This window comes from Nilaparvata lugens, chromosome 1 (assembly GCF_014356525.2).
Source record: "Nilaparvata lugens isolate BPH chromosome 1, ASM1435652v1, whole genome shotgun sequence".
NCBI lineage: Eukaryota > Metazoa > Arthropoda > Insecta > Hemiptera > Delphacidae > Nilaparvata > Nilaparvata lugens.
This window is the reverse complement of record NC_052504.1, coordinates 36,105,807-36,131,806: the sequence shown is the minus strand read 5'-3', so window position 1 is coordinate 36,131,806 and position 26,000 is coordinate 36,105,807. Positions and strand designations below refer to the sequence as shown.

The 26,000-nt window shown below is 32.9% G+C and overlaps 1 protein-coding gene and 2 long non-coding RNA genes across 3 annotated transcripts in view; 1 reads left to right on the top strand and 2 right to left on the bottom strand.

Moving 5' to 3' along the window:
* Positions 1-8,994, bottom strand: part of LOC111047828 (macoilin-1) — a 38,916-nt gene extending 29,922 nt beyond the window's left edge. Inside the window, exons 1-4 of the mRNA XM_039424268.1 lie at positions 8,949-8,994; positions 5,516-5,676; positions 2,594-2,720; positions 406-535 (exon numbers count right to left, since the gene is read on the bottom strand). Coding sequence (XP_039280202.1) covers positions 406-535; positions 2,594-2,720; positions 5,516-5,676; positions 8,949-8,994 — 464 coding nt within the window. The remainder of the gene's footprint in view (positions 1-405; positions 536-2,593; positions 2,721-5,515; positions 5,677-8,948) is intronic.
* Positions 8,995-9,820: 826 nt separating this feature from the next.
* LOC120349770 lies at positions 9,821-12,058 on the top strand. Its single transcript, XR_005570403.1, has 2 exons — positions 9,821-9,881; positions 11,500-12,058. It is a non-coding gene; the product is annotated as an uncharacterized LOC120349770 (long non-coding RNA).
* Positions 12,059-18,469: 6,411 nt separating this feature from the next.
* LOC120349768 lies at positions 18,470-25,809 on the bottom strand. The gene is made up of 3 exons (XR_005570402.1): positions 24,298-25,809; positions 21,845-21,927; positions 18,470-20,106 (listed from the first exon to the last, which is right to left on the bottom strand). It is a non-coding gene; the product is annotated as an uncharacterized LOC120349768 (long non-coding RNA).
* Between the last annotated feature and the right edge of the window lie 191 nt (positions 25,810-26,000).

The following is a 26,000-nucleotide window of genomic DNA, read 5'->3' as shown; positions in this document are numbered from 1 at the left end:
TTATTAAAGCTCGATCAAAAAAGTAGAGCAATGCTAGTCACTATCTGTTACCAGTCAGTCCACAAGTGTAAAGCAGTTTTTTCTGTACTCTTGATTTCAGAATATTTCTGACAAAATAGATACTGAAAATAGCACAATCTGCTCAAAACTATACATCAACAGTATGCCTCTCTTTAATCATTTTAATTTTGGTTACTGTACTTTTCACTGTAGGTACCTCATTGCATTTTTTTATTAGTTAGTTACATGTGCAGTATACTGTTTATTGTAATGACATTTCAATTTTCTCGCCTATTCAGTTATGAACGTATTTAAAAAGGAGACATTTCAGGCGAATGTTGCAGTAGCCAAACATTGGCATATTGTCACGGATTGTCAACTAATTTATACTGTAGGCCTACTTACCAATGGGCTGCAAATGGCCTGCATAAGTCAAGGTGGAAAGGGAGATGCCGCACATCTCTTAAGCGAACTGCAGCTTCCATATATACAAATAGAAGCCACAGAGCAACTGTTGGCACACATATGCCTTTTTCTAAAAGAAAATGAAACAGCATATTACTAATGATAAACTGGAAATCCATTCCAAACATATAATACTAAAAATTACAAAGAAAGCAACTTAAACACATAAAAATCGTAGCAGGCCTATAGTTCAACATTATAGTACCAGTAAATTATCACAGCCGTTTATGCACTACACTGTTATTCATTGAACGAGCGTTAGCGAGTTCTTACTTTTGACTTGAGAAATCGTTGTCCGTCTTTGTGTTTGTATGTTCTACATTAACTTTTGAAAGAATTGATCAATCAGCTTCAAATTTCGAACACATATTCTTCAACCCTTTTTACAGATCAAGTTGGTTGGGCAACAAAATTTACCGTAACCTTCATCCTTCGTTCGTTCAGATAATAAAAGGATAGGCCCTCAATATAACTATGTTTAGTGTATGCTATAGATACAATCAACAATCAAGAGAGAAAAACATATTTAAAAGTCATATGGATTATTGTAAATTGATTTCAATCGAACAGCTGATATATTTGATATTATTTGCTAAAGGTACGTTTTCGTTTGTGCGTAAATTTACAACGTCGACAGCGACCGAGTCAGCCTCGAAAAAAATGGCCAACTGCTTCTGTGCTAATCTTAGTGAAATGTAAAATAAATGAATAATTATTCCAAATCTCACTTCTTCTGTGGTGTGACTATTGAGATTTGTGTTGAAGTTGGTGTCCTGTGAACAGAGGCTTGCGCAAATATCGTTGTCGTGTAGACCAGGCATTAAACCATATGAGCATTTTTGTTTATGCATATTTTTCACAGCGGACCAAACATGGTACGCGTTCGATTGCGGCAGCACTCCTCAAGAAGCAGTCTCGCGGCCTTCCGCTGACAATTCTAACCTCAAATATATTGTAGAAGAACCAGCAGGCAACAGTAACATAGACTGGGAGAACCAAATTGAAATTGTTCAAACTTCTAATATATTTATGATCAGATTTGTAAAGATAATTGAAATGTATTGAGAAAATGAAATAATGAAAGAAATTCAAAACTAATAAGAAATTTATATCTTATTTAATGAATTATTTAATCAAATGAGTCACAATTGGAGATTTTTGTTTAGACAAACTGTGAAATGGAATATTATAGTTCATCAAGCTCTTCTTTTTCTTTTACTACAAAAAGCTGTGATAAAATCCATATCCATTTCAATAACTACATAATATTATATAACAACGATTTTTATGCGTTTGTAGTGCTTTTTTATTCAATTGAAATCAATAATCTATAATCAATATAATGACAGATAACCTAACTTTAGTCTGAATTTGTGACTTTTGAGAAATAGCGACCTTATCGCGCAAAGGAAAACGCTTCATCCACAGTCGACCACAGATTTTCAGCCATCTTGAAATTGAACCCACCCAATCGCGGTCGACGTCGGAAGTTTTCGCACAAACGAAAACGTACCTTAATGATCAGCTGCATATTTGAAAATTATTATGAGAGTTTTTCTCAGTCAAGAAAATAATGTAATAAATATTTATGATCAGCTGATTAAAGAAATCATTTTAAGGTGGGTTTTTGTTTGAGCGTAAACTTCCGCAGTCGACGACAACAGGCATTGTTGTCTGAAGACATTAATATTGTGCAAATGTCAAGTGTGCTAAAACAGCTGATCCAATAAATTTTCGTTATTTATGTGTATTATCTAAGAATCAAAACATTTCGAATAATATTTCCACTGCTTTCAATAGAACAGCTGACAGAATATAAGAGGCATTTTGAGCGAGTTCAACAGCCAGGGGCTCACTAGTTATTACAATTACAAATCTTTACAGTTCATCAATTTTTGTTGATTAATAGTGAACTGTAATATTAAATTTCATATATTTGTTCAGATAATATTTCATATTATTTGCTCAGAATTATCAAGTTTGGAAAACATTACAAAAATCATCAGTAAAAGCATTATTTGTGTAAAATGGCATCCACCGATTTCAATTTGATAGATCCTCAAAAAGTAGATCTCACACTAGATAGACATTATCAATAAATTGCATTATAGAAAGATCAATCAATCACCTGTATGCCACACATACTGGACCCATACATATGTGCTGGCAGCAAAAAACAGCCATTGAACTGGGATGAAGAAGAAGCAAATCATGTCAGAAGTGAGAGCAATGCAAACAAAGAAGACTGAGAATGCCTGAAAACAATAAAAATAGAATATAATACTGCCCTCATTTCACCTCCTAAAAAACGTCTATTTGCTATAAGATTGAATATGCATCCACCGAGTTTGGTTTGCTGTTCATATTGAGTTGTAGCAACAACCATATCTCATGTCAACATTATTGAAGAAGAATAATCTGAAATGACAAAGCCGACAAGTTTTGATAGTTAAAAGCATACAATGCCTTGGATGACTAATTATCATCAAAAAAATAGTAAAATTTGAAACAATATTAGATTTTTATGAGGATGGCCACTCACAACAGGACAAGTGTGTTGAAAATGTGTGTACACACATGTCGCCATACATTGTTGTGTCATCAGAACAATTTTTTGAAGTTAGGTTTTTGTATCTTTGATTTTTTTTGTTTATTTTTTCTTCGCTACTCTATTGGAGGTTAAATTATTTTTGTATATCATTATAATTTGTATCATATGATTTTCCAATGATTTATTGATTATTATTGTTTTTAATTTAAGTTAGAAGCTACTGTCCAATAGTACTCGAAGCCTCTCGCTGATGACACAACATGCATGTGTTCTACACACATTTTCTGTCGTTAGTGGCCACCCATAAAGTAGAATAAATTGAATACGGTAATTATTGTACCCACGAGTTAGTTCTGTTTGAATCACAGAATACAGTGATACCGAATGGGCTGGGCGAAGTTAAAGAGCTCCGAGTCACACTGAAAATTATATTCCATATAATTTTCATTTATTAGGCTATACATATATATATATATATATATATATATAGATATATATATATATAGATATATATATATATAGAATATTCTTATTTGTCCAAGAACAATTACACGATTGCATGAGACATTGTCAAGATAGTTATAATACATTACAATTACATCTTAATATATTTCTATACAATATAAGTCATAATAACATCAAAGTATACATTTTTTAAAAGTCATAATACATTCAAATATTCACTTCTCATAGTACTCTTTCAAGCTGTAAAAGGGATTTTTGACTAGAAAATTGTAAAGTGCATCTTTAAACTTCAAAAACGGGAAATTTTTTATTTCTTGAGGAAGGTGATTGAAGAGTCTCAAACCTACATTTACATGGCTTCTTAAGGTCTTTGATAACCGTACTTGTGGTATATGCAAATTTGCATAGCTTCTTGTATGGTGTGTGTGGATGTTTTTGTTGCTGGTTAGATTTGTTTCCTCAGATTTGACATGTAGTAGCAGGGTGTATATGTACAAACAAATAACTGTCATTACTCTACTTTTAATAAAAAGTGGCTTACAGTGGGCTCTTATCTCTGAATTGGTTATAATTCTAATTGCTTTCTTTTGTAATAACAAAACTTCGGATACTCTTGCACAATTTCCCCATAGAATAATACCATAATTCAATATAGAATGAAATAGAGCATAATAGATGCTTATAAAATAACTTTCAGGTACATGGTATTTCAAAGTCTTTAACAAATAAATAACCTTTGAAAGCTTACTACATACTGAATCTATGTGGTCACTCCATGTCAAATGATTGTCAATCTGAACCCCCAGTAATTTAATTTTTCTCACATATTTTTCTGGGAACTTGGATATGGTATTCAATGAATAAATGGCCTCTTGTGTTTTTGACTCATTGATGACAAAACTATTAGCTTTGAACCATATGACAGCTTGATTTAAGGTTTCATTGGCAATCCTGTTTAGAGTTTGTAAGTCTCTGTCAACAGAAAGAAAAGTTGTATCATCTTCGAACATGATTGTTTTTGAAGACGTTATACTATTAGGAAGATCATTGACCATCACTAGAAACAACAGTGGCCCCAGTACTGACTCCATTCCTCACTTTGTTAACAAGGGTCCATGCAGCTTTTGACTTGTCAGATTTTTCAATGTAGCCAGCATTATGATTGAGCTTTGCCTTATTCAGTTCATCCTTATAGATTTTATTACTTATATATATATATATATATATATATATATATATATAATATATATATATATATTAAAGTTTTGTAATATAAATTAAAACAGGAGACACGATATAAATAGATTGAAAACACTTAAAAACTTACATTAGAAATGGGGGAAATTTTCGGAGACTGTGTCTCCTTTCTCAACCGAGAAGACTGCAGTTTATATATATATATATATATATATATATATATATATATATATATATATATATATATATATATACACGTAGCACTTAACAGAAAACACTTTAAAGTTTTGTAATAAAAATATAAACAGGATACACACGACACGGATAGATTAAAAACTTACATTTAAACGAGAATTTTCGGGGGCTGGGCCCCCTTTGTCAATCAACCAGGAAGTGACTTCACTTCCGAGTTTGACTTCCTGTTTGATTGACAAGTCCGAAGTGACTTCCTGTTTGATTGACAAAGGGGGCTCAGCTCCCGAAAATTTTCGTTTAAATGTAAGTTTTAAAGTGTTTTTAATCTATCCGATGTTTCAATTTATATTATAGAACTTTAAAGTGTTTTCTGTTATGTGCTATATATATATATATATATATAAATATATATATAGAGAGAGAGAGAGTTGGAACTATCAACAATGGAAAATTATTATTGGACACATTCATCTTTTAGTGAGTGACTCGATTCAAATACATCAGTTTATCTCTTACGTTGGCCACACGGTATGATAATGATAGGTTCTAGAATAAAGTGGATTCATTGGCAGAATCAACATATCAAATGCCAAGGATGGTGAAAAAATAACAATTAATTGATGAATAGTCATAATTACTTACCAGTCCCTGATATTTGAAAGAGTCGTAGACACTTCTAAGAAGAAGCCAGAATGGCCAAAGAAATTCGAATCGAAATTCCAAAATAAAATCAGCTAGTAGGACAACAGCCCATAGCAGAAAGAATTTCAAATAAAGTAGAGCGCTGAAACAGAAATACAACTCTTTGAAAATTACAAGAAACAATCAAAGTTTCAAACAATCAAACAATTCAAGTTTTTAGAATTTTTTTTGTAAAGTTTCAATAAATATGTAAACTTTATCAAAGATGACTACAGTTTTTTAAACTAGAATACACACGAGAGTTCAAGGTTCAAAAACCCCAGTAACCAAGTGATTTTGGCCTATTTATAAGACTTTATGCCACGTTAAACAACCCAAACTTGGGACTGCATGGTGAAAACTCAAATAAAGTAACACATCAGGATGCCATAAAGATGTACGTTGAGAAACTAAAAGTTTGGATACGTAAAGTGTCAATGAGCCCCAACAACTATTCAAGTTTCAGCAAAGTAGTGTCAGTTTCAGAAGAATCATGTTTTCAGTAGGTTTTTGAAGGACCGCTTCCTTCACTTTTTTTTAACTTGATAATTAAACATTTGAAGAATCTCAAGGAGGAGTTCAGCAGCTACTTTCTCAACTGGAGGAGAAGTTTTACAAACTATAAACCGACCCGTTCAACATGGACATACAAAAGTTGCAAGAGGAAGAAATAGAAATGAAATACTGCTGCTAGATAAGATTTTTAAAAATGTTCAAGCCCTTATTTTGGTTAAAGTACTTGAAAGTTTACCCCCTCAGCCCTCAGTGTTTCAGAGAAAGCTGTTCGGATGAACTTGCCTTTTTGAAAGCGATGGGTGAAAAAGCGTTTTCAACTCTAGTGGCAATCAAAACCAACAACCGCAACAAACTTGATGTTGAAAGTGACCTAAGCTGTGTTTTGTCTGAAACTCAACCCTAAACTCAAGTATCTGGCAGTAGAGTACCGTTACTTGGGTGACTTTGGTCGTGGAGGAACGCGGCATGGATCGCGTTCAAGTCCCAACACATAGGACTGTTATGTACAACAAGTCGTTCCTTGTGACAGCCTGTAGTTTGTGGAATTCTCTGCCTGCTGAGCTAAGGCTTGTTGAGGGACATCGTCGGTTCGGTGCGGCTGTCTTGCGGCGGATCAGAGGAGGTGGACTCGGCTGAAATGTTCACTGAATCTTAACGTGTGTGTCCTTTCATCCTTCTTTAATTTATTCCTCTCTTTCTTCTTTTCTACTTCTATCGAAATGATCTATGGATTTTGAACTGACGTTTCTTCCGTTTTCACTTTTCAGTTTTCTCTTTTTCCTTATTGTATTCTTTTCACTGATTCAAATTAGAAAGAAATTTTGTTTTTTTTCTTTCTTTCATTCGCTATTTGGAAATTTTATTATTTTGTAAATTGTTTTATTTTATCTTATAATCTTTGTTGTACAGTGTTTTAGTTTTACTTAGAATTGTATTGGAGGGTTAAGTGTAAGAGAGGGCCGGCTGCGCCCTAACTTCGCCCTCCTAGGTTTTAAATAAAGGCAGCTAATCAATCAATCAATCAACCCAGGATCTGTCAACTGATTCAGAACATGCAAGCGAACCCATCTCACTACATTACATTCTATGTTTTGTTTTTGTAAGAAGGTAGGCCAACTGTCTCACCTTGCTTGAATTAAAAATGTATCGTGTTACAATATTACATTTTGCATAAGTTGTATAAGTAATTACATTCGTTTTGCATGTAATATTTGTTCTAATTTTCATCATACATAAGTACAATAATTGAATCTTTCCATTCTGCGTTACAGTTTTCAACAGTGAAGAAAACATCGATCTATTCACCGTATCAAGTGGGCATAATATAAATTTGTACGAGTACTTGTACAAGTAGGAGTTGGTATGTATGGCACCGTGGAAATAGGGTATTGCAAAATGGAAAGCTGATATGTGTAGGGGTCGTGGGTGTCTCTAAGTAACTAGAGCGGGGGGCATGGTACAAAAAAGTTTGGGAACCCCTGGGCTGAATGCTTTAGCCTATTGAATTTGTTGATTTCACTCTTCATCTATAGAATTTGAAAGAATGCAACTCAATAATATTCAGTTTAACTAACTCGGTCACAGAGGAGGACTCCGGAGAAGGCTACACCCAACAGTTTGTGTAACTGATAAGGCAGGAATAGAACACCACATTAACTGCATCATACTGTACCAACTTATAGGATTGTTTGAAAAACAATAATAGTGTTTTTTCATGATGACAATTATTGCTGGTTCACCTAAAACTGGGTTCACCGAAATATTTGGGTCTCTACCAAATATAAAAAGCTATAATTTTCAATTCAAGAGATTTCTCTAGTCTCTATAGGGTAGAAGAGCTTGTTTCACTACTCAGCTATGTGATATATCAACTAGAACCACGAACAATAGCAGCAGCCATCGAGCGTCAAAATCAGCTATTTTTCTATAAAACTAGATTTCGAACAATTCATGATCAAATATTTATAGCCTATTAGTGTCAATTAGTAGCAATGAATATAAGCACATGGTTCTCTTATCGCCTATATAATAAACTTGTATTCTACATTTTATAATAGTGAAACAAAAAACAGAAATTGTTTTCCAATCTGTATTGCTAGGCGAAAATTTTGTCTCAATTCTTTTATGTTCTTGATTTTATGAATAATGATATTAATTTATGGTTGATTGGTCAATTGTATTCTTCTCATGTACAGAGTATAAAATTTGAAATTTTAGCTCTTGTTACGGTACTGTTCTATAAAATTGATGGAAACGAGAGGTTAATTGACAAGTTAACATCAAGAAAGAGCGGTTGTGTCTAAGTGACAATAGCCTTCAAGTGAGTTGTGCCTTGTGAGGTAGGTTTATTAATTACCACACTTTAGGTAAACGTAAAATAATATTGTAGAATATTCAAATCAAACATAGGCCTACCAATTAGGTTACAGGCAATCTTTCGATAGCCCAACTGAAGGTGGGGTTTCGTTAGTGCGTTAACTCCTCAGACGTCGACCAAGACTGCTTCTGTGTTAAATCATAGGAGCATTTGCGGCAGGGATCCTCCAGAAGCAGTCTCTCGGGCTTCTGCCTTTTCGTACTCAAACATCCAAGACTAAACTCCAGTGAAACCATTTTCTAAAAAGTTAGACCTTAAAGGTTTACTTCCTTAGAAAATAGTCTATGTTTCTAGCCGCGGCCGCTGATATTAGTTGCTATAAATTCTATATCGACATACATAGACTATACATTTAATAGACTACAGTCTTTAATAGACGTCAAGCTGCTAGAATCGTAGAGTAGTCTCTAATGCCGCATCTACACTATCGCCAAGTGCGTACAAATGTCATCAAGCGCTATAGTGGGTATGACTGCTTTAACAGGGCTCGCCTTCATTTGCCTTCGATCCGATTTTTGACGAGACGGGCGGAGGCAACCGTGGTCATATTGCAGTATAGATGGCTAGACCAACGTGGCCAAGCTGGTAAGCCAGTGGATGAGCTGCTAATCCAGTGACCAGTAACTTGGCAAGAGTGTGGACTAGGAATAATTAAATGCGCTTTTACAATAATGAGCAAGACAAGCGACTCAAGTCTTAGGGCCCAGGAGACGAGTATCGACAACTGCGGTCGTAATAAATGGGTCACGCCTCTAGTGTGAAGCCTTAATAAGACAACATACTATTTTTAATTTATACAAAAAGTAATTTTAAAATAAAAATTTAGTAGCTCTATTTATCTATCAGTATGCTTAGACAGGCAAGCATTTAGCAATAAAATTCCAATTTCTTAAAAGTCAGATAGGTACCAAGACTTAAAGAATAATAAAGTTCATGTTAAATTGAATTTAAAGACATAAACAGTGGTAAGCTAAGCTACTCACAATGAAATCTCATTAGTAAATTGATTGATCCGTAAAAGTAATTTCAAACATTTTCTAATTATATCACTGAAAAAACTAAAATATTTCCAAAATTGAACTATGATTGAATAGGATAATAATGATAATTTTAAACTCAACATTAAAACAAATGCTGTCAAAAATTCCCGGCAGGATCTCATTACATAGAATCGGTTAAGTACGTGATAAGTTAATACAAGTATAAAATTTTGACCAAGTTATTTGAAATTGGACTGACAGAAATTATGAAAACGAAACTATTGAATGTACATTTTTAATTATAATAATCGACTAGAAAGAACTGTTATGTTGATGAAAGTGAATGAACACAGGTCAAAAATATTTTCAACATAGGTATAGATCCATCTTTATGATCATTTGAGCATCAGCTACACTAATAATAAGGAAGCAACCAACATTTCCTGGTTTAACTGTAAGTGAAATTTTGGTATTATTATAGAAATGAGTTAATTGTTCTTTTTAAATACATTGATAGCTAGAAGATTTTTTACTTGTAACTTATTATAAGTGATAATAATGTTTTATCCTTGTAACCTGGGCTAAATTCTAGCCGGTCAGATACCGCTGTTGTCTCATTTATTAAAGATATCCAGTTAATTTTTTTAATGAAAGAGGAGGAGAAAATGAAGTCAACTATCCTATTTTGATACAACTTAATTAAATTTTAATATTAGAAGTAGCTGTTTCAAAACTTACCTTATTTTGAAGGAACGACGATTCTAAACTTTATTGATCTCAGTTGGTAAACCTTATTATTGCAATTCACGTTAAGTTAATTAAAATTGTAATGAAAAAATACTTTTATTCAATTGCAGTTTAAATTAATGATAATGATGAATTCTAGGTTAGAACTAGCACAATTACAAAGTTGGTAATCAACACCTAACAGTGTACCTATGCAGAAAGATTCAAAGACTCTTCTCACAACGGTAAAGGAAAGGTTAGGTTTTTCTTATAAATGGCAATATGTTGATATTTATCAAAATGTCCAATCACAGTGATTAGTATTCGTGATCACAAAAAACTATTAATGGTAGCTTTAATACGTTGTGCATGATGGGCGGGCATACGGTGCTGCGTAGGGTCAACATAGTGGCAATACACATTGTTGCCATGATAGTAACTTCAATTTTCTAAATCATCGCTGCCTAATTATTCAACAGAGAAAATAGATTTCTTCATGAAATCATTGTATTCAATATTACATGAATTATAAATTATTAGTACTATATTCAAAAGTTATTCAAATAATAGAATTGTAATTGATATTGAAAGTCGCCGTTACTCAAGGTTAGTTTTGAAACAGCTAGCCTATTTCTAAAAATTGAATTGAATTGTATCAAAATAGGCTACCGCGTACCGCGCTTTATTTTTTCCTTCTCTTCCACCTAAAAAAATTGAGTCTATATCTTCAATAACAACTGAGATAACAGCGGTAGCTCCTCGGCTGGAATTTTGCCTAACTGTCTCTCATGGTTGCCAATGGTAGGCCTATTTATTGACCAAATTGCCTCTGTCGCGCCAATTGTCAATTTCGGGGCAACATCTGTACGTTTTGTTGAGCCAACTAGCCTATGTTTGGCCACTGTGCCTAATTATCTAACACTTCACCCTAGTACACAGCCTGTATTAGGACTAATAAACTACCAGTAGCCTTTTTTAGACACTACTACTGGCGCGGTGGTCTAGAAGAACCCATAAGTTTTTTCTTAAACAACATTTAAGAATTTTTTTCAAACATTGATGGTCATCTTAAACTTTGTAGTGTTTTAAATAGTTTTACGATAACTGGAAAGTAAATTTATCAATATTAGAAAAGTACAATTGTTAATATTTCTTGTATATTTTTGTTAATGACCAATTTTGGGAGAAAAATCTGGCGTTTTCTTAGTCTGTAGGAAATAAATTTAAAATAATATAAAAGTTGTTAAACTCAATGTCCTCACTTAGAAACAATGAAAAATAATTAATAAGAATAATATATTCCTTGTATTCACACCAAGTGAGCGCTGCACTGTCGCTGTTTACAGGCGGAGGGTTGGTGTGTGGCTCCTTAGCATCGGGACTGAAGCGGCAGATGCTCTACTTTTTTCGCCCTATATTCAAAAAGTTAGATCTTCCATTTTTGTTTCTCTTTTTTCCAAATTTTCCATTTTTCTTTTAATTTCTTTTCTCGTTTGCTTTAATTATTTATAAAATTAATTGTTTTATTTATAAAAATATTTCTTGTATTTGGTAATAAATTAATTATCATAAACCCCTGATTACTGTCGGATAGAATTCTCAATAAAGCGTTTTTCATCAAAATCAACCCAAACTTTCACTTGAAGTATATATATTTTATTTTTTAAATTTCAATTTACGTATTATATTTTGTCAATTACCTACCGTATATAAAATTGAATTATTTTCTCCATATTATAATGATGTGATACATAATTATTATGAAATGAATATGTTTGCTTTATGCGACTCCCCCCCGCACACGGACCTGTCATCCAAGCGGGGAGCCTATTCATATGTATTTATTTTATGTAAATTTTATAGTATTTTAAATGAATAAATACATTTGATTTGATTTTGACGATATATTGCGTATTTTAGTATTTTATTCACCTACTGGAATTTTGATTATGTAGGCTACTGCGGTATGCTAATTTCTGTTGCTGATCAAAATACACATTGATCACCACATGGAATTGTCACTTTATCATTACATAACCATATTTACAATTATATATTGTAAATAACTATTAAAATCATATTTATATAAAATGATATCATATCATTATGTTGTTGGTTATCCATCTTGTTTCCACTATAATTATGATGAAGAAAATATTTTAATGTTGAGCCATAATGATATTACTATCGTATTTCATAAAATTTAAATTTAAAAAACCCTCACATTCTTTGATGTGGCGACGTCCGTTTCATGCTGGTATTGCACATTTTCAAGCCAAACAGAAACTCAGGAGTCTGAGTAACAATTCTGCTGCAATACCAGCACGAAACGGACGTCACCACATCAAAGAATGTGATTGGTTTTTTTTTTACTTTAAAGTTTTATGGAATACGATAGTAATATCATTATGGTTCAACATTAAAATATTTTCTTCATCACTCATATCTTCAAAAATATTATAGCATGATTAACTTTACTTTAAGCAAGGATTTAAATAGCCACAGATCACAAACTTATTGTAGACAGACTAGTTAATTTCATTTTATTGTTATAACATTACAAAAATGCACAACACAGTCAAATACAAACAAGTAAAGTAAATAACAGCATTAGCTAAACAAATAATATCATATATTCATTAACAATTCATTCTTATTAATATGGTGAAACGTCAACAAGTAAAGCTTTCATATTTCTCTCAAAACAGACAATATCACAATTTCTGCAACATCTTATAAAAGATGTTCAAACGCATAAACATCAGGCAAAGTCAATATTTTCAATTGCTTAAAAAGTGGTTTACAATGTGGATGCTTGCCTATGAACATGGGAAATCATCCTTACAGCTATTTTCTGCAAAATTAACAACCTCTTTAAATTATATTATAGGCTACACTAGCTGGCCAGGCGAACTTCGTAACGCCAAATAGTTTAATGCATCTCATGACAAACTTTATCTGGATACACACCCCAGGAGGCGCGATGCGGCATTTTATTTATATAGATAATTTTGCAACTGCAAAATTACTTAAATAGGAAATAAGCTCGAATTTCGAGAAAATGTGATTATTCAATTCCAAACTGTTGGCAACTGTAGATTCTATTAAATCATTCACTATGAAGAGATAACAGTCCTCGTGTGTCTCCAGCGTTATTGTCCTGTCACCAGCTGGCTCAGATCTTTGAATCGTACACTTGAGATGCGCGTGAACACTAGCGTCAGGTAATCAATTTTCATAACGGCAAGGAAAGTTGTGTGAGTGCGCCACACCAGAACTTTTTTGTTTTTAGTCGGGGTGTTTATAGTGGGTTCCACGTTATATTGGCAGTGTAGGAAGATAGGAGAAAAGGGTTGCAAGATCTCAGCCTTGCCACCCAAACAGCTGATACTGGTATATCTGATGAATTTAACTGTTAATTATTGTTAAAAATAGTTATTTTATTTGCCAAGAAAATATATTTTTTAAAGTTGTAATAATAAATATTCATGATTGAGATAAAATATTTTGTCAATTAGGTAGTTGAATTTCTACATTGTTGATAAACGATGTGGCAACATCGCAATGCGTGAAAGAGATAGCGCCATCTGTTTTGTTGAACGATAGACAAGGATAGCAACACCATTGCAAATCACACACTGCCATTATAACGTGGACCTCACTATAGCATGAAATACATGGGCGGTTATGGAGCAGCACACACTCTTGTCTACTATCTACTGACGGCTGCTGTATGACGCAATGATCATAACAGGTGATTTTTATTTCTGTGTGTGGCCAGCTTACAAATCTTCTACCATACAGATTACATGTAGACTTTGAAGGACCGTAGGAAAGAGACCAGAAGTCGGATTATAAATTTGATAGGCCATAAACCTGGTCCTGAACATAACGAATACAACTATAAAAATCATCAAATTCGGTGCACACATAAAAAAGTTATTGAATGTCAAAATTTGGGGCTTGATTATCATTTATATAGCACATTATACAGAGTGGGTGAAAAGTCCGAGAACGGCTTAATATCTTATACACAAAGGTAATTTGACTGTGGGTGTGATTGTGGATCCTACTCATATTGAAAATACTACTTTACTATGATTTCAAAAATCTGGTCCGCCATATTTTTTTTAAAGGAAGGTGATCATGCAATATATGATTTCAAGACGGAATTTCAAGAAAAAAATTGCGAAAACCGCATATCGACATCTCAAACCGTTTCAAAGATATTCACATTATTAATCAATAATATTCAAAGCAGAAAGGGAAGAAAGAGTATAGGAACCAATCACACCCACCGTCGAATCACATTTTTTGTGTATGAGATATTAAGCCATTCTCGGACTTTTCACACAGCCTGTATTATATACTTTACATTACAATAATTATTTTTCCTTGATGACTCTTAGGCTCAACTCACACTTACGCGATTCAGGCCGAGAAGAGACTCGTTTTGTTTTCAAATGGTGACAATCGCGGAGACTAGAATCGACTGGTCTGAGTGTCACCATTTAGAAACATGCTCTCGACTAGAGTCGAGACTCTTCTCGACCTGACTCACCTAAGTGTGAGTTGAGCCTACCTGCTTATTGCTGCTTACTGAAAATTTAAGTACACCCTCTGATAGTGTGCACAATGTATGTTGCATAGTGGGCAACGGGGCTGCCCGTTCATGTGCAATAGATTTTGCTCGGCACATTCCTCGCACATGCAAATGTGCCCACACGGAAGAGCAATGTGCGTACATTCATTGTTCAAACAAATCACGCAATTGCTCAACCGTGGGGCTGCATGTGGCTGCTGCTGGGCTTCGATGGGACGCTGCAGGACTCGCTGCTGTCTTCTTCGGCGGCGTCGGGCAGGTGGCCTTACATTTTCTGCTGCCACCACCACCTCCTCTCCTGCCACTGGCAACATCCACTCAATTATTTCCTCGTCAACGACGACCGCTTCCTGAAGGCCATTGTGCTGTTGGACAAATCCCCGTTCTATCAGGTTGTCAGCACAATGGCTCACCGTCGTCAGGAAATTTATTAGTGTGATTTCCTGGCGCGTTAATCGCCGCAGCGCCATCCTGATTGCATCAGAGTTGGCGTTGTTGTCACTTCGAGCCCTACGCACTCGTTGCGGATCGTCTCTGTCTATGCGTTGTAAATAATCAAATGATGATCTCTCAACTTCTCTCAATTTTCCTGAAAAAAAAACAAGAACCGTTTGTTTTTCGGTAACTTTAAATTTATATTCTTAATATGTAAATATTTCCTATTCTAGTTATAATAATGTGAAATATAATTATCTTCTATGTTCAGTTTTGAAGCGTCTAAATTTGAAAATCTCCTTTGTGAAAATACTTGAGGACTGGAAATTTTGTGAATTGAAGAACTACAAGACCTAACCTATTTCGGACTACAGTATGTGCTATCTACATTTGGGAGAGGAATAGCACAAGGTTACTTTATTTTTTCCTCTCCCTATCATTTTGATAATGTGCTTGTTGTATGAATGACTAAAAAATCAATAAATAATCATTTATATAATAACTTGAGCTCCAAAACAACATCTCAGCCCACTTAAACTAATCTGGTGGCATATTTTTTGGAGAGGACTTCTTGGCAGGCTAATCCACTGGTATGACAAATGTCTCAACCATTTCAGCAACTGTGTTTAAGAGTAAGAGTGTAAGTAACTTCTAAAATATTTCGGATATTCATCAATGGCCAATAGGAATGTGAAAAAGTAACCTCCGTAGAATGTATTCTGAATAGGAAGGTAGCGTGACATATAAATAAAGTTCAACAATTTTTAATTTTACTCATTCATTATGTGTGGTAGAGTTAATTTCATATCATGACAGCCAGTAGGCTTAAAGGTGCGTACAGCTTTCGCTCTGCTCCGCAACCGAACGTATTCAATGTTAGCACATCGTTAGTATAACCATAGATAAACTAAGTTCATTTATAATTTATTATTCTTTTGGATTAAATATGGAAATTTTAATTTGGAAAAATATACACCTATGCTATGCGTAGAGTGACTGTATTTACCAAAGTTTTTATTTTATGCCACAATTAACACCACACATATAAGTAATGAGTTATACATAGAAATGGATTGATAAGAAAATGGTTCAAGACCTTTAACGTGAAGGTGAAATAAAGGTACTTGAACCGAAAATGTCAGGGCGCTAATCATCATACGACCGCGGCGCCCCCCTAGCCGGGGCGACCGGGGCGGTCGCCCCACCCTTTGGGCGGCCCTGGAATTCACCAGCCCAATCTCAAAGTCGGTGGTGATTGTTTGGATCACCAAAAATAAAATGAAAACTCAAAAATCAGTTGAATGTTCAGGTCAGAAAGTTGGATATTATTCAATAATTCTGATTATAACCTAACATCAAAATTGGTGAAATTCTTATAACTTTGTTAGTTTTGAACAGATTGATTTGAAACTTCATGGGTGTGTTAATTGTATGAAGGGAAACGTTCATGATTCTTTGTAGAATTTTCCTACGTCCCCTTCTTCCTCCTAAATCGAAAAAAACATATGGTAGTTCTGATGCTATATGCGAGAAGATTCAAAAGTCGCGCTATTCTGAGCTTCCTCTATTCTTCGCGGCAAGGAACAGGATTGGATTAAATCGCCCGCGGAACAACACTATTGGTCTACTCAAAAGCGCGACTTTTGAATCCTTTCGCATATACCATCAGAACTACCATATGTTTTCGGTTTAGGAGGTAGAAGGTAACGTAGGAAAATTCTACAAAAAATCATGAACGTTTCCCTTTATACAATTAACACACCCATGAAGTTTCAAATCAATCTGTTCAAAACTAACAAAGTTATAAAAATTTCTCCAATTTGTTGTTAGTAAAATCAAAATTGAATAATATTCAACCTTCCGACCTTGACATTCAACTAATTTTTGAGTTCTCATTAATTTTATTCATGTTGGAAAATTATTATTCAATGATATTTTAGCTTCTCTGAGCTTGTCATCATATTTTTGACGACTTTCTTCATACCTATATCCAATCAGGTATATCTTATATGATACAGTTCTTGATGAGTAATTAACATTTATTTTGTATACTCTTGTATATTTTTGTCATTGAGTACCTAAATGGATAAATAATACTTCTTGTACAAATCAATTCATATTCCATATAATTCAATAATATTTTAGTAATTTGAATTAGAATAAAATATTAAATGAGGAACTGTTATAAGGCTGTTGGAGAATGTTTATTATAGAATGTAATGTAACAGTTTGTAGGATTCAACGTTTTAATTCAAGTTCAGTATACTTTCTTGTGCATATCATTTATCATTGCCATATACTGTACGATAGGTATGGATTGAAACTTGGAATAAATTTAAATGATAGTCGGTGTATTTGAAAATAATAATAGGCGGTGTTTGGCAAAGATGAATTATTCCAAACAATATTTTGATTGTGATGTCGAAATGCAATAAACCTTAGCTGCAATAAACTTGTAGATCTGGGAATTTTTTTATTCTCTAACTAGTCTATCAACCTCCTGCACACGTTATTCAGCTGTAGGTCGGTCAGAATAAATAAAAATTTAAACGGCCGCCATTGTGTGTATTAATTCGACAAATTGTCATAATTTATTCTTTTGTAGCTCTATCTAGTCACAAATCATTGTGCAAAGTTCCTATGTTCCTAGTGATTTAAAAATACCCTTGCGGAGCATAGGTTACCTGATAGTATTATTTATATTCATGATTTTAATTTATAAAACAATTTAAAAATCTTAGGGTGCTTTAAGATTTTTCAAATTGTTTTATAAATTTAAAAAGTAGCCCATGTGAATGAAGTGTTTTTATGATTATAATTATATGAGTCTAATCTCTAATCCAAAAGCAGCATAATTATTCATGATGGACTCACGGCTGAAAGGGTGGCAAGAAAACGACATATACTCCACTCAAAAGGGTGGCTGCAACAAGTATGCTTTACCGGCGGCTGCCACTTGGATAGCAGAATGCAAATACTATTATACAGCAGAAATTGCTCGCTTAATATAATAGGATTATCTCAGTTTTAAACTGAACTATGTGATTGTTTACTCTATTAAAATCATTGTAACAATAATCTTGGTCTACTCAATTTACTGATTTTTTAATTCTAACAATTACAATTTAATATTATTCGCCTTGCTCACCTGACTTCTAATCATCTTGAAATTGTCCTTATTGTTGTTATTCAATTGATTGAATAACATTATTGCTAGATTTGAAATGAATGTTGAAAAAAAACGTTTTGATGATGAAACAATGAAATTGATGAAATGGTTTGATGATGAAGCAATTCTTTTATTATATACTTCAATGTAAATATATACTGTGAATATAGGCCTACTTCATGTCTTTGAAAAGTTTAACGTTACTGATCTACTTTGTTCTTTTTTGTGGTCAATAATTGAAAATGAAGAAGAGGAGCGGGATATATATTAATAGTAAAGGAAATAGGAATCGGAAGAAGAGAGATTGGGACCAATAGTAAATAAATATGGAGAAAAAAGTTGATTGAATGGGGATAGAAAAATTGAGAAAGAGATAGATAGTGAAGAGAAACTTATTAAGCCTGGAATAAAAAAGTGAGAGGTAATGTAACGAAACATAAAAATTTATAGAAGAGTACCAAGCTGGCTTGTACGGGAGGAGAAGAAATGTGAAAGAGGAGAAAGGGGAGATCAAGATAAGAAGAAGAAGGAAATCAGAAAAAGAGACATGAGGAGGAAACGAGAAGACACCAAAAAAACCGAAGGGAAGAAGAACGAGAAAGGAGGAAACAGGAATCAGAAAAAGGTAGATGATGATGATGAAGGGAGAAGAAACTGAAGAAGAAAGAGAAAGAAGGAAGGTTGAACTTCTCGGAACGAAAATTGTGAGGATACAACATAATAAGTTGAGATAAACACTCTCAATACGTAATCTTGGAAATGGTACTAATAATATAAATTTGAATTGATAATCAATATGTCTTATTTAGTAATAAATGGAGTGAATAAGTGTTGTGATATCCAATATTACAATAACTATAAGAATAAAAGGGCTGCTTTATAGTATCTGAACTATTACTCTGATAAAACCGTATCCAAATTGAATATAATAGCCCGGCGACTTGCCTGCACGGCCGACGAATCATTTGCCTTGGCGCGAAAGTTTGGCCAATTGCGAAGAGCGCCGCCAATGCTAGTCGAAGTGGGAAATTTGAATCGAACTATCGGCGCGCGACATTTTTTGAGCTGTAGATCATAAAAATACTAACGAATTCTTCCGAAGAAAATTTTGATGATTTCTCACTACACTATCGATAAAATGAAATATTAACAATTTCGCTGAAAACTGACAAACATAATTTATCTTCTGAACATTCAGTAAGCAATCAAAATCTTTCCAGATACCACAATCTTTCCTAGACATCGATTGGGTTTTGATGTTCTAAAAATTTCAACCATGGCTAAAATGTTTTCACGCTCCCGTCGCATTTCACACTATTGTGCCCAGGGGATTATATACTAAATTAATTACTACCATAATTTATTTATATACAAATACGATTAAGGTAAACACAACAGGCATTCACCCCAAACTGTTCTAAACCTCAATTATTGGAATACATAGTCTAAAGGTTATGTAAATGATAAGTTAATTCACACACTATTTTGAGTACAAAAAAATGTATCTACTACAATTTTGAATTTAACGTTGTTATTTAAAGCACAAATGAACACGAATAGAATTATAGGTATCTTGTAAAGTACAAAATAGAATAGATTACATTTTATAAACAGATTGCATAATGTCTACGTTAATAACAATGTTATTATTTGATATTTTTATTAGAATGTTTCTTAAATGCAGTATGAAAACCAACACACACGATGAGCCGACTACGATGCGGACTTTGTGACATGTTTTGTTGTCTGAAATAGAAAGCAACAGAATAAATTAGCATACATTTTTTTATAACGGGCACAAAATATATGACTAGATTATGGTACAATTTTTTTCAATAAACGATTTATCATTTATGCTAAAATAGTTCAACAAATCAAATCTTTATTTATTTATCCCAAAAACATAATTACAATGAAAAATTAGAGAAAAATTCCATACACGATACAAAATGAAAAATTTTTAATACCATCAAATTTTAAAAATACCATCAAAAAGAATAAGATATTTATGAATGAATTGAATATATAAATGGATGAATTAAAGTATAATGAATGAATATATTAAAACTGAAGTCCCTGCAAGGTTCAAAAAAGCTGAGCGCAGAGGCCGATGGTCCAATGATTGAATAACAATGAAGATAATAATGGGATAACATGAAACTTGCATTTGCTATCAAACATTTATTGAGAAAATCGGGAAGAGAAACAGGGAGTGAGGAAGGGAACATAAATAGCAGAGAAAAAGCATAAGGGAAAGTAAAGAAAAGTTGAAAATTACATAAAAATCATTAGAAGTCTTTATATTAAGATAGGAGGAAATTTCTCTAGATGGAAGCTACTATTAGTCCAGTCAATATAGATATAAAAAAGGGGATGTGCTTGCAATGTATATTGTAGTTATAATTTTTGAATGTATTACTCGGATACATGAGAAAAGTCAAGAATCACTTTTTTAGGCAAAATTTCCTTGTGCTGAATACAGAGTGGCCCAGAAACATCCTATTTTCGGTTCATTATCCAGTTTTCAGCTATTTCCGCAAATCTAGCAATCGGACAGAAAAATTTATTTTTGTATCAAAGTGAGAACAATGCAGTTGGTGATGATGGTTGAAGCTAAAAATTAGGTGTTTTTCACAATACAAAGGGCATTGTTGTCAAATGTGTAGCTGGAAGAGATAGAGCACTCTACCTGGTCTTAAATTGTAGAGCTCAAAAATATGCCCACAGGGATTTTGAATTATACATCTAAATGGTAACAATCTGAATATATTGTTGAAATCTGAAATTAATCAAAATTGATTTTTTCTTTAAATTCCACAATTTTTTGAAAAATCATAACCCAGTACTTATTGAAGATAGAGAGTTCAGTAAAACTCATTTTATTCAGAATTTTATAATCGAAAAAAAGGAAAGATCAAATTTTTTGTCTGATTACCGGATTTGGCGGAAATAGATGAAAACTGGAAAGTGAACCGAAAATACAAGGTGTTTGGGCCACTTTGTATCTTACACAAGGAGATTTTCCATGAAAAAATTGGTTCTGGACTTCACTCATGTAGCCAAATAATATATAAAAGAATCAGAACTACAATATAAATTGCAAGCACCAATGTATGGACTGTAAGGCTGCAAGCACCAATGTAAGGCTGGACTAAAATTGAATTATTCAAGACACTACATGTATTGATTTCGGATACTAGTTTCCTATCAAATTTACTGGTGATAAAATGGCCAGATCTTATCAATTCTACAAATTGATAAAACAGTATCTGCAATTTGAAATTTAGATAATTGATTTAGATGTATAGGTGCCTGACAGTTAAAAAATCCAGCCCACTAAAGCAACTCTCACTTGGATAGAGTCTGGGTTTTCCTAATGTAGCTCTAATATGGTGTTTTTGAATCACAAAAAGTTTTTCCAAGTGGTTTGAGTAGGTTCCATCCCAAATTTTTATCTAATATCAATATTCAAGACATTACTCACCGTTGAACAACTTTGTCTTTTGGAAAGCTTTCTCGGTTACTCAGCAGTAATGAGGGGGCCGATATTACTGGCACTTTGCGTTTCTGAAAAAGAAAACCCTATTAAACACGACAGTATAAGATACGTATAAGTAATACAGGAAAACATAATTACTAAATAAATTATAAGCATATTATTAAAAAAAAATTAAACAAAATAAAAAGTGCAATAATGAATCCTTCCTCTATAAGGTATTTTCTAATAATAACACCTATTTCATCTTCTAAACAAACACAATTTATTGAATGTGAACATCATCTTTGAATCTATTCTCAATCTTCATGATATTCGGATTGATGATCACTGATAATAGTCGATTAGGATTCTAGGCGGCTACACGATGTAGATTGACCTTTCAATGAATTCTTGTTGATCATCTCTGATCTGAAATGGTCAAATGTTCATAACATTGATAACCTATTCCAAGAATGACCATTCCATTTATGAGTTAGAAATGTATTGTCTCACTGGGCTAGCTACACACAAGTCGATTGTGGACGTTCAATGAAGGTTCGTTCGAATTTTGACCGCACAACCGTAGCTTTCAGAAACATAAATTCCATAACGATTATAATCGTGATCGTGCATATTTAAAAATTCACATAAGCTGTTTGGCATCTGGTTGCTATGTGGTAGTGAAGCCGATGGAACGCTAGACGTTCAAACAAAATCAGCTTTTTACACACATCGATGTTGGACGCACGATAAAAAACCGAACGTCCAATTTTGTGGCGCAATGAAATGAATGGGTGATTACAAACACATCGATCAACGATTTTTACCGTACGGACGCCGTGTAGCAGTCATCTCTTGTCTGGAATATATACTCCTATATATTCCAATATCAACTATATTGGAATTTGGACGTTCAATTTTTTATCGTAGGACCAAAATCGATGTGTGTGAATCTAGCCTAAAGCCCCGCACACACATCAATTTTTGTTCGTACGATATTTTTCTGTCCTTAAGAATTCTATTAGATTAAACAGATGATGTTTGTCAAGTTCCGTTTAATCTGATAGAATTCTTAAGGACGGCAAATATCGTACGAACAAAAATCGATGTGTGTGCAGGGCTTTAGATGGTCTACTTCTATTTTTTTGTTCAATCGAAGCTGACAAAACGAATTCTCACTGAGTATGTACTGTAAATATAACCTACTGATTTATTGAAGACACTGGGGCTGATGAAGCTCCCAATTAAAAGTGATATAAAACTGTGTAAATTAGCAATAATCAATAAATAATAATCTATAGAATTATCTATAAAAGTTTGTGACATAAGACACAGGAGATAACATTATTACCATGCTTTGAAGATCATTTCAGTAATATTGAAATTGAAACTTTTCAGTTATCTAGTCAATACTTTCTGCAATGAAGTTATCAATCCGACCTCTCTAACCAACATAGATGCGTAAAATCAACAGCATATAGTTGTTGTGTGTTTGAATTAGAATTATTAGAATATGGCATTGTCTGTTACTATGATCAGTTGAATGGTAATAAAATTATATTTATTTATTTAGAACATACTATGTTGCGTATGGTAGAACATAGTTTAAGAACAGGCGATTTTATTTCAATTTTTTTCTTACAATTTACACTTATTGAAAAATTCTAAATTTTTTTGTAAAAGAAACCCTGCTCTAAGAAATCAGCATTGCTTGCCACACCTCATTCATTCTTGTTCATTTCATACCGTATATTAAAGTAAAATCATCTTTATTCACTTCATTTTACAAAGCATAAACAATAATAAAAATATCAAATGCACTCCTCATTAGGCTAGGCCTGCGTCGAGAAGGAATAATTAGTCTGGAAATAATTTAAAAAATTTCCTTTATTGAATCAATATGTTGAAAAATAATTTTATGAAATAGAGAAATGATGATGTAAAGAGAGAACATGATGTCAACTGCATGCTTGCTCTCTTCGAGCGCATGGTAGTAGTTTAGTTTATCCTTATTTTCAGCATCGAATAATCAAGTTTATGGATAAAACCAAATTACAAAGTATTATAATTTGAGTGATAAACACATTGATCGTGGACATTGGTTCCGCTTTGCACTATTGCTAATGCTGTCATACAGTCCTCATCTAATTCCAAAAAACAACTGTCATTTCTGGGCCCTGTTGCATGATAAAATACAAGCTAATGTTCTGGTTATTTCCTATTCTAATAGCCAACTGACTACTAATATTATTGGGTTTTATTTTCACATGCAATAGCCCCCTAGTGGGGCGTAAATAAAATGCAGATATTCGTGAAGCTGTAATAAATCAAGTAGAAGATATTGCAAAAATACAAATGTATTACATAATTGGTAAGCCTATTGAAAGTAATTAGTAACTTTACTATAGCAAAAACTGAAAATTATCAAGACCTGATAGGTTGATATTGAAGAAACTGACCTGATACTTGATAAAATGTTAACCAGACATACATCAGTTTCAACCAGCAGCAAGTTTCAACAAGATATCAGTGAGCATGTGCTACATTATCTGAAAAGAGAAAATTTCGAAATTAAATAATAATGTACAATATTATTATTAATAATAATCTTTCTTAGAGCGCCTCTCGTTACACGTTGCCTAGGCATCCATGAATGGATCGTATCCTAAATACATAGGGTATAACAATGAATAGTCATAATTGAATAAATATCAATAGTCTCAAATAGCAAAGGTTAAATCTATTGGTGGGGGAAGGGCGGTGTTTACCAAAATGTGTCCTCGATGCTATCAAAATACCAAATTTTGTATGTATGCTGAAGATAGAAGTTTGTGCATAGTAGACAATATATTAAATTCTCTAAAAACTCAATGAAAAGATTCAGCATTAATTTTAGAAAAATTGTTTGAGTAGATTAGATTTGATAGGTTGATACTGAAAAAAAACAGACCTGATACTAGATATTATATTGTTCACCAGCCATACATTAGTTTCAACAAGAGGTCAGTGAGAATGCGCCGTATTATCGATAAAAATAAAACTTCTAATTATTACAAAATTAAATAATAATGTACATTAATAATAATAATCTTTCTAAGAGCGCTTCTCGTTTCACAAAGTAAATGCCCATGCATTCACGGATGGATCGTGTCCAAAATACATATTAAAATAACATAGTCTAATACAAAAACAATAAATCTATTGGTGGGAAGGGGGAGTTTCCAAAATGAGTCCTTGATAACAAATTTTGTATGTATGCCAATGATATAAGTTTGTGCATAGCAAACAAAAATTTTAATTCTCTGTAAACTTAATTTAAAAACTTAATTAAAAATTTGAGTAGGAAAAATAAACGATCACTAAATTATGATCAAACAAAATTTCTACATTTCACTTCAGTTGTAATAGAAATGTATAACTTAGTTCTTATATAAATAAGAAATATTATATGATATTCCATTACTCATTTTATTGCTAGTTACTAAAGAATTAAGAAATCTTAATTGAAGGAAGTTTTAATAATATGTTGCATTCGTGGATAGTAGGTCTTTAATAAAGCGAATTATTTATTGCTAGCAAATTGTAGCCAACTTCTATGGATTTTGAGATTTGGATTTAATCAATATCCTACATGAAACCGTTAGATATTATTTATTTATTAGGTTAGCTTAAATAATACAAAGATCGGGAAAGAAAAAAAGTTTGGGCTATTGCCCAAAACTTTTTCAACCTCCTAATTTAGTTCCAAATTGTCTAAATATTATTGTAGAATCTCATGTTTGCCCAATAATTAACAAGTATACATAGTTTATGTCTATTTATGATGTAGTATAGTACTTTGATAGGACAACTTGAATTGTTAAATTATAATAATTGAATGAGAAAGTAAGTAGCAAATGACATGAAAAACTGAAAGAGTATTCTTTCATGTAGGTAGGCTATGTGTTTTCCAACAAAGTATTTCTAATGGACAGATTAACATAATTGTGGAAAATAAAAAAATCAAATCACAAACCCCCTAAATTTTAACATATATATTATTTTATCAAGAAAACTGTCTATTTTATTGAAAAAATGAATTGAACTAATATTGTAGTCCATGATGTGATAAATCAAATGGCTTATAATACAACTATTCTCGATTAATGGTTACAGAGAAAAT